At 35.2% G+C, this 9796-nt stretch overlaps 2 protein-coding genes across 2 annotated transcripts; one reads left to right on the top strand and one right to left on the bottom strand.

Moving 5' to 3' along the window:
- The first annotated feature begins 608 nt into the window (after positions 1-608).
- LOC108484617 (uncharacterized) lies at positions 609-1239 on the top strand. The gene has a single exon (XM_017788467.2). It carries the CDS (start codon positions 630-632, stop codon positions 1014-1016), a length of 387 nt encoding a protein of 128 aa, XP_017643956.1. The 5' UTR covers positions 609-629; the 3' UTR covers positions 1017-1239.
- Positions 1240-1298: 59 nt separating this feature from the next.
- Positions 1299-3401, bottom strand: LOC108484616 (probable serine/threonine-protein kinase PBL23). The gene is made up of 5 exons (XM_017788466.2): positions 3036-3401; positions 2681-2859; positions 2378-2564; positions 1903-2294; positions 1299-1822 (listed from the first exon to the last, which is right to left on the bottom strand). The coding sequence occupies exons 1-5, from the start codon at positions 3175-3177 to the stop codon at positions 1559-1561; spliced, it is 1164 nt and encodes a 387-aa protein (XP_017643955.1). The 5' UTR covers positions 3178-3401; the 3' UTR covers positions 1299-1558.
- Positions 3402-9796: the final 6395 nt, after the last annotated feature.

The following is a 9796-nucleotide window of genomic DNA, read 5'->3' as shown; positions in this document are numbered from 1 at the left end:
GACCAGACGCGACCTATAATTACAACCTTACTTTCTCCCTAAACTCTGGTATCAGAAAAAAAAAATTCGAAATTTAAGATATGTATTTAATATTATCGTATGTACGAACCCCTCAAAATTATAATGATTTGAAGATTTGTCACCCAAAATACTCCCTTCATGAAACCAAGTTGTTATATCATGTTGGTGTCGAGTTGAGGAGTGCGGTTAATAGGCCCCGCATGAGAGGCACATACTTGCTATTGGAGGGTCATAGTATGATCAGATCTTTTTCTTATGTTAGTCGTTCTGAGACACCATTTAAGTAGGTGGAAGTGTAATTATATTTATAATGAATTAAATAAGTACAGGGAGGACATGGATTTAAGGGGTCAAAGAACTGTCCGGGAAACAAGCATTGCATGCTTTCATTGCAAAACACAAGGGAAATGATGGTGTTTAGCCCTATCCTACGCTCCAATTATGCAGAAACTCATGCTCTCCACTTTATTAAAGTTATTTCCATAAAAGCTTGCTTTTTTAAGGTCAGACTGATGAGATGCTCTAAAATCCAAGTTACCTTACCATTTGACCCCACCACCTTCTCCACCTAAAATCCTCCATTACCCACTTTAAAAACCAACATCAAAATGCAGTATAAAACCAGCTTCAAACACCCCAATTTTTACCCTCACAAAATGGCTGCTTCAGCTCCTATTGCAATTGGCACTAGGGGTACTGTAGGATCACTCCTCAAGAAGGAAATCGAGTACTTCACCAAGTTTGAGCTAGAAGGACGAGGTGGGTCATGGAAACCCCATGCCCATATGGTGGATATGGATTGCAGAACTGGCCATTCAAGGCCTGGTTTCTGGTTCTTGATTACTGGTTGGAAAAGGAAGAAACGAAAAGGCAACACTGGGTTCTTGCCAAGCATGTGTTCTGCAATAGAAGTTGCCGAAAAGGAACAGTTTAACAGGATCCCTGGTTTCAATTACAGGATCCTTCAAAATGATGTCCACAACTTTCATGTTTAGTCCATCTTGTTGGACGGGTCAGCCTTTGGGTTTCTCGCTGTCCTAAGCTGGTTCAAGCCTAGAGCTTCAACAAATATTGTTAATAATCTGTTATTTAGTTGAGCTTCTGGATTTTTAGCTTTTGAAATTTTAAGAATTTAAACTTGGTTTTTTATTATGTTTCTTGTCTCTTGATGCTTTTTTATTACATCTTTCATGAAAATATTGTTACCTATCGTGCAAATCTATCCAGGTCTTAGTGAATGATGTCTACAATGTCCTGTGGTCTTTAAGAGCATCCCCTATCAAAATGGCATTTAATTTCATCGACAACAGTACACTCAAAGTCAACTGAAATGGCTACGAATACAATAAAACACCAATTGCTATTCAAACCATTACGGCCTGAAAGCAAATAGCTGACTGATTCATTGCACAAACATCATCATAATGACTTTGTAGATTGATAGTTTTGGTCCCGATTTTTAGCTGCTTCGGTTATGCGATTGTTCCAAACTTCGACGTTGCCGAACCGAGCTACGGCATCTACAATTCACGCTCACTCACATTTCTTCTCGCGCGGATTTATCGTGCAAGCGACCGCTTCTTTGTGAATCTTCATAATTGTTTTCAGTGTCTTTTGGCCTGGCAAGGAACTCGATGGCTGTCACGACATCAGCAATCAACGGCCGACTCTCGGCTTCCTCCTGAAGGCACATTGCTGCAACTGCAAGAGCTTGACAAAGACCTTTTATAGGGTAATTCCCTTTGAGCAGGGGATCCACCATTAATTCGAACTTCTGCCTGTCTTTGAACAATGGCTCGGCCTACCAGATTTACAATAATATTAGATTAAGTGCCAAGTTTGAATCAAAGAAATCAATGGAGCTTTGTTACATGAGCATACCCAAGCAACCAGGTTCTGTTCTTCGGTCGGTCTTTCGAGATCAATAGCTCTCCTCCCCGAGATTATCTCCAGAAACACCACACCGAAACTGTAAACATCAGATTTCACGGTCAGCTTCCCTGTCATCGCATATTCCGGAGCACAATAACCATAGGTCCCCATCACCCTTGTTGAAACATGTTCCTTCCCTTCTGTTGGTCCTAACTTTGCAAGTCCAAAATCAGACAGCTTCGGATTAAAGTTGGCATCTAGTAAGATGTTGGACGCTTTAAAATCGCGGAAAATTATCGGTGGATCGGCAAAGTCATGTAGGTACTCTAGTCCTTTGGCTGCTCCTACAGCTATCTTCATCCTTGTGTTCCAGTCCAATGGCTGCTGGCCAGGAGGTAAATCTGAATAAACAGATAACATAATCAGAATACACACAGTTTTACAGACAAGAACAATATTGGGTGCTTAATCATGTATAACATACCAAGAAGATGATCCAAAGAACCATTAGGCATATATTCATAAACTAAAATCCTTTGATCCCCATCAGCACAATATCCAATCAGATTGACAAGGCTGGGATGTTGAACCAGGCTTAACATTAGAACCTCTGAGAAGAATTCTCTGCTTCCTTGCAATCCATTCCTATCAAGTTGCTTCACCGCAACAACCTAAATGAAAATTATCAAAAAAAAAAAAAAAAAGAGCTTAAATTTAGTACATCATTTTTTAAAAAAAAATGCATGCTAAATGTAGTCACCAACAAAAGTTTCATTCATATATATACTTGATCAATGGATTCTATGTATCCTTGGTAAACCCGGCCGAATCCGCCTTCGCCTATCAGACAATCAGGATTGAAGTTATCTGTTGCAACAACTAGTTCTCGAAATGTGAAGATACGAGCCGAAACTTTAGCTTTCCTGATTTTCTGAATTTCTTCATCTAGCTTCTGCTTGCCTCCATCTGCACATTCATTAACATAGCAACATTCAGGTATGAACATCCGGTACGGTTATATTCAAGGGATACTATATAAATACATATATATGTATGTAACATGAACAAGATTCCTATTGCAGAACGTTATAAAAGAATGAAAACTATGAAAAACATAACATGGTAGGTACAAAAATATGTACCTGTTTTGAGAGACAAAGTATGCATGAAAGACCTCAATGATTTGCCATTGTTGTTGTTATTACCACCGACGCCGACGGTTTTCTTCTTACAGGCAACATTGCGGTGATGCGCATCCGACCTACAACAAGACAACCAGCTCATGTCTTTTTTTTTTCTTTTTATCTTCTTTGATTTACCCTTTGTTAGAATTCTTGCCAAAGACCAAAAACAACCTTGCAAGAATTCTATGAAAACCCTATGCTCCAAAAAAAAATTAAAGGAAAACAGGAAAAAGGGTAGTTTGATTTTTGATCCAAGCAAACAAATATAGAAGAAACTGAATTTTTGCTTTGTTCATATATAGCAAATGGCCAAGTATATATATATATATATATTTAAAAATTTAATTCTATTTATCACCCATTTATCAACTTGGTTAGTAAATATATCAGTTTCAGTTAGCTAAATTTAGTTGTTTTAATTTAAGTCGTGGATAAAGATCAGTCCCAACAAGAAAAATAAAGGGAAAAATTAGTTAAAATTGCTTTAATAGGTTGGTCGAAAGAAAGTGTAGGATTTTAATTCCATTTAACACTTTTTAAATTTTTCCAACAAATTTTCCATTCCATAATTTTGGTTATTTAATACAATAAAAAGAGAAAAAAAAAACTATGCTATAAATAGGAAGATGAATTTGAGAATTATCCATTTACTATAAAATATTTTAATTTTCTTGCACTGATATTCCAGTTTTTTTATCCTAATTTACACTAGTTTTGAGAAAAAAATAGTGTTCATTATTATTCCCAGTAGAATTCAGCTGTAAGATTTTAATTTTTTTTTAAATTTGAAATGCCTATAATTTCTTTAAAAATTGAGTTTCAGAGTATATATTTATAAATATTAAAATTTAAGATTTAACAAATTTTTATTTTTTTGTTCTTACAAAAATTAAAAGTAATTTTATGGTACTTCACTAGACACTTTGAACTATGGTATAATTATAAAGTGATTATTGAATTTTAAAAGTTTTAAAAGATTTCTTAAAATATCAATATCGTCTCAATCAAGTTTTTTCATCGATCTATCTATTTATAATATAAGGTATTAAATGTCAGTTCAAATATAATACGGAGTGTATTTAAAATATATTGATCAAATTATAAATATGTGTGTACCTATTGTATAGAAACTTAGATATGATGTATAGAGCGAAATTAGGAATTTCATCTTAGGGGACTAAGATAAATTTTAAAATTTTGGGAGGAAAGTTAAAATTGTGTAAAATGACTTATTAAAATATTAATTTTAGTTGGGTCAAAATTTTAATTTTTATTTAATTAAGGGTTAATCTTTAAATAGGCCTAAAATTTAAATATGTAATTGTATTATTTAACCAAGGGACCTAAGGTCTTGTGTGCCTACATTACTCACCCCGCTCATGTGTAAAAAACAATCCTTTTAAATTTTAATAATTTTTTTTTATATTTTGTATTCTAGTTATTTATGCAATATATAGATGGTAATTGAGCAAGATAAGGTGTATGTTACCAAATCCACCAACAGTCCACAATTTTGACATACTCTACTCCACCACTTGTCCAACTACGCTACGGATGTGTAAAAATGTAACCTTGAAAACCACTACTATCAAGTGTTTTTTTTTTGTGCATTTAAAATTCAATCTTTATAAAACATATAATAGGTATAATAGGAGAATATTCAAAATTTTCTATCTAGTCAGCAGTAAACAAAGCCACCGAGAAAGTTCGTTTTAGAGAAGATATCGTGGATGGAGACAAGGTGATAATTGTTGATTCCCCTACGGCTAGATTAGATACAAATAGAGGATCGTTCAAGGATACATTAATTGGTAAAAAAGGAGGGGAGAACAAAGATTCAAGCACCCTCAATAATGACGATGACTTCGAACTGCTTGATGGAGATATCATCACAGGCAAAGAGGATGGTATGCCATTGATTCAATTTTCTAATCATATTCATCATATCCTAAGGAAAAGCATGGTTTTATCAGTTATCGTCAAGTTATTGGGAAGGAAGATAAGGTCTAATATGCTTTCTAGCAAACTATTTTCCCTTCGGAAACCTTCTCAACCTCTGAAATTGATGGATGTAGAGAATAATTATTTCTTAGTGAAGTTTCGACCAATAGAAGACTATACTAAAGCTTTGACTAAGGGTTTGTAGGTGATCTTTGGACAATATTTGACGATACAACCATGGGCACAAAATTTTTCAATAATACAACCGTATCCACATAATGTTGTTGCTTGGATACGCTTTCTGAGTCTCCCAAGATATATCTATAAGAAGAAATTGGTTAAAGTCATTGGTGAGAAGATTGGTCCAGTCGTTCGACTAAATGATAATATAGATAATAGTTTTTTAGTTCAATTCAACAAGCTAACAGTGTTTTCAGACCTCAATAAACCTCTTATTTCCAAGATCAAAATTGATGATAGAGTTCAATGGATTGAATACGAGTCTTTTCCTAATGTTTGATTTTTCTATGGTTTGTATAGGCATAATAAGAAGCATGTACTGTCATGAAGGTTGCAATTGATCAACAAGAAAATTCTTAAAATGTCTCTGTACTAACTCCTTCTTGTCCCAATCTAGATTATTAGGCAACTCAAGAGAAGTATGGGCCGTGGATGCTTTTTGAGCGCCAAAAATGGAAAGATGAATGGAATTCTGAAACAGTGAAAGGAGTGTGGCAATTGATGAACCAACATGCGTCTAGGTTCAATGTATTGCATGATTTACAAGATGATGAAGATGAAATCTTGGAAAATCATATTCCAAATCCCACGAATCATGGTAGTGGTCAATAAAATGGGATTGTTAATTATGGCAGTTCTCTTGTTGAAAAGGAATCTCTTCCTAAACAGATTGAGGAAAAATTGAAAGTTATCCACGTTAAAACCCAAAGTCAGATTTCATTAAGTAATATGATAACTTCTACACCATCCAGTTCAGATTCAGTTAAGGCATGCCAATCAATTAACAATTCTATTGGGCCGAAATCCTTGACCAAAAATGAAAAAAAAAAAGGACATTATATGGCATCTGCATCATTAGGCTCATCCAACAAGGATTTTGCCACTGTCTTAAATTCGGGCCAAGAAAATAAAAGCCCCCAAAGCCTAGTCCTCACTTTAGAGTGTAATGAATTTAATAATGAGCCTAAGATTAATATGGTCATTTCCAAAGTGTCGACAGAGTCTATCTCAAAGTCCAAAAGTTAGTAGAAAGGAATATGGGAATTTCTCTTGAACCCAAGCATCATTTTGTTGTTTCTTTCTAGGAAAATAGTGATCTGAACATTCCAAAAGACATGAATTTGTCTAAAAGGAACTAGTTATTGGCATGGAATCTAATTTACTAAGACATGGGCAGATGAGAAGTGTTAATTGAAGACTGAAAAAGCCACCCAATATTTTGAAGAACAAGGGCAGTAAATTTAATGTTCATGAGCTCTCTAAAGTTCCTATTTCCAAGGGTATGAATTGTATTACTAATAGTTTAAAGTCAAATTTGATTGTTAAGGATCTTATGGATTCAATGAAAGTGGAGGGTATTGAAGCTACCTTTGCTGATTGTAAGCCTTTCTCGATACTCCCTTGTAACTATCTTTTATGATTTTTTCCAAATTTATTTGTTTAGAATTGCTCAGGTGTGTTAGCCCTAGATTTTTTTGTGTGGTTAGAGATTATTTTCAAGATTATTCTGGAAACCAGAGTTAATGAGTTAAAAATTGATGGAATTATTTCGAAATTGGGATTCAATTACTCTCACAAAACTGAATCTAAGGGTTTTTTGGAGTAATATGGCTTTGTTGGAAGAATTTCGTGAAGTTAGACATTCTTCTCAATTATCCCTAATTTATTCATTGCTGGATTGATGGGCAAAGTGTTCATAAAAGTGTTGTTGCTACTTTTATTTACAGTAGTCCCAACAGAAGTAAACAAAAGTTTTTGTGGCAAGGTTTAACTCATGTAGCTGCTCAAATTCATTTACCTTGGATTTTAGTGAGAGATTTTAATTTTTACATCTCACATGATGAGAAGAGAGGAGGACAACCAGTTATTTGAGAATATTCACTCTTTATGGATTTTTTGGCAAATAACAAATTAAGGGATCTTGGGTTTAAAGGGCCTATGTTTACATGGCAGAATAGGAGAATTTTTTAGAGAATTGATAGAGTTGTTGGAAATATGGAGAGGGAACGAAATTTTTTAAAAGCTTTGTTTTACCATCTCTCGAAACTAAAGTTCGATCATAGACCTTTTTTTTATTTGTCTAGGCAATATGAGTAAAAAGAAGGTACATCTACTATTCCCCTTCTTAACAGCGTAGACAAAACATCATGCTTTTAATTCTTTTATTGTAACACCCCAAACCCAGCCTAGACGTCAAAACCAAGTCTGAAGAATTACATTGATGATACTAGAAACCCACATTTATAGTCGCAGATAAAACAAAAGGAAATTATTCAATACGTCATAAAAATCATATAAATCAACCAATCATTAAACCATCATAAAACATCGTACTACTGAAGAGTACTGAAATTTATTAATAGTATAATTAAAGAGTGATAGAGTGATTAACTGAGCTTCCACAACGTCGATCGATCAAGTCTGTGACCCACCTGAAATTCAGTCAACACAAAGTGAGTTGTGAACCCAGTGCATAATAGTAATAGATTTAGCTAAAGCACAATTACAAGAATAGTTATCGGATCGCAGGTTCCAATCAGAATTAGAAGACCTTCAGTACCAATTTACTGTATCAGTTTTATAACAAAATAATTCTAGTTCAGATACAGAATAGATTAGTAACAGATGCAATTATTCCTAACCCCATCCTATGTACACCATCTCCAACCATCCCAACACACCGTTTAGGGTATTAAATACCTATTCGGCTCTACACACCACTTAGTGTCAGTACGACACTTTTCAAAATATTTGTAGTTTAGCTGCCAGATCAATGTGAATAATGTCGATTTCACATATGAGTAATGGCCAAGCCATCGAATTTGAACAAATCACTTCCTTCTTTACATAACTTCCTACCTAATGCAGTTGCAGATTATATATATCAAAATGTACACACAGTTATTCAAATTCAATAAACATTTGTATAATCAAAATCTCAATATCAAATTATTAGGTAATATTCATACGGTCTAATTCGGATCATACATATTTACTACGGGTAGCCTACATTTGCTTTAACAACACTTACATGCTTGTGTGCCAAGCCATGTGTCACACACAAGCAAGCACACACCTGTGTGGTCTCCCCGTGTGATCCTAAATCACAAACAGTAAGGCACACAGCCTGGACACGTACTTGTGTCTTTGGCCTGTGTGGTCTCTAAATCACAAACAGTTAGTCACATAGCCTGGACACACGTCAATGTCTCTGGCCCGTGTGGTCTTTAAATCACAAATAATGAGTCACACAGCCTGGACACACGCCCGTGTCCTTGGAACATGTAAACCCTACACAAGCATGCCCACACACGGTCAGGGCACACGCCCATGTCCTCTACCCATGTGGCTTGAATTGGGTAAACAATGTGTTATATGGCCTACCACATGGCCATGTGGTTTCGATGACTATGTTTTTTTATATCCGAAATTTATAAAATTTGAGGTTTTCGGTATGCACCTGAAACGATTTCGAAGTAATAACAATGTAGAGGATTTTCGAAGCCTAAAACGACTATCCAATAACTCAAGCAACCAAATTTATCAACAACAATGCACAATTATACTCAAAATACCTATGTTGAAAGTTTCAGCACGAACTTTCAATGAAACCAATATTTACGGAAGATCCAGATACGTTTCATTTCCACCAAGATGCATAGCATAAGGGCTACTATGCACCTCTTGTAGAATCGATGACATCAAATCCTTATCATTAGGCACACAAATCTGACCCTTGAAACATTAGACATTATTGTTGTTCAAACTAAAATCTGAAACTTCATTCGAATTAATCTGTTGCAATCACTGAGCCAATGACTCATCACTCAACTATTTACTTCTAATTTGCTTGACCCATGTCGGTTTAACATGCAGTTCAGCTAATAGTCCCCCGTCCTCAGATAAATTCAGAAAAGCAAACATAATTCTTAGGTTAGTTATTGCTGTACGGCTCAGAGTATCGGCTACTACATTAGCCTTACCAGGATGATACTCTATCATATAGTTATAATCCTTAAGCAGCTCAATGCACCAATGCTGCCTAAGATTTAACTCTTTTTGAGTTAACAAACACTTGAGGCTCTTGTGATCAATGTAAATGATACGCCTTTCACCATACAAATAATGCCGCCAAATTTTTAGAGTAAACACGACTGCAGCCAGCTCAAGATTATGCGTAGGGTAGTTGCCCTAGTGTGTCTTAAGCTTTCGCAATGTGTAAGCTACCACTTTACTGTCGTCCATTAAAACACATCCTAGACTAACATGCAATGCATCACTAAAAACAACAAACTCTAAACCCGACTCTGGTTGAACTAGAACAAGAGCTTGCAACAAGATAGACTTGAGCTTTTTAAAACTAGACTGCTGATCTTTGGACTACAAAAAAAAAGTATTCTTACGTAGTAGCTTCGTCAGAGGTGATGCAATCAAAGAGAATACCTCGACAAACCTTTGATAGTAACCCACTAAGCCCAGGAAACTCCGAAGCTCAGGCACATTTCTTAGTTGTTTCCACTTCACTATAGATTTTACTT

The sequence above is a fragment of the Gossypium arboreum genome, chromosome 6 (assembly GCF_025698485.1).
Source record: "Gossypium arboreum isolate Shixiya-1 chromosome 6, ASM2569848v2, whole genome shotgun sequence".
In the NCBI taxonomy this organism is placed as follows: Eukaryota; Viridiplantae; Streptophyta; class Magnoliopsida; order Malvales; family Malvaceae; genus Gossypium; species Gossypium arboreum.
The sequence above is the reverse complement of the archived record's forward strand: the minus strand, read 5'-3'. Positions and strand labels throughout refer to the sequence as shown.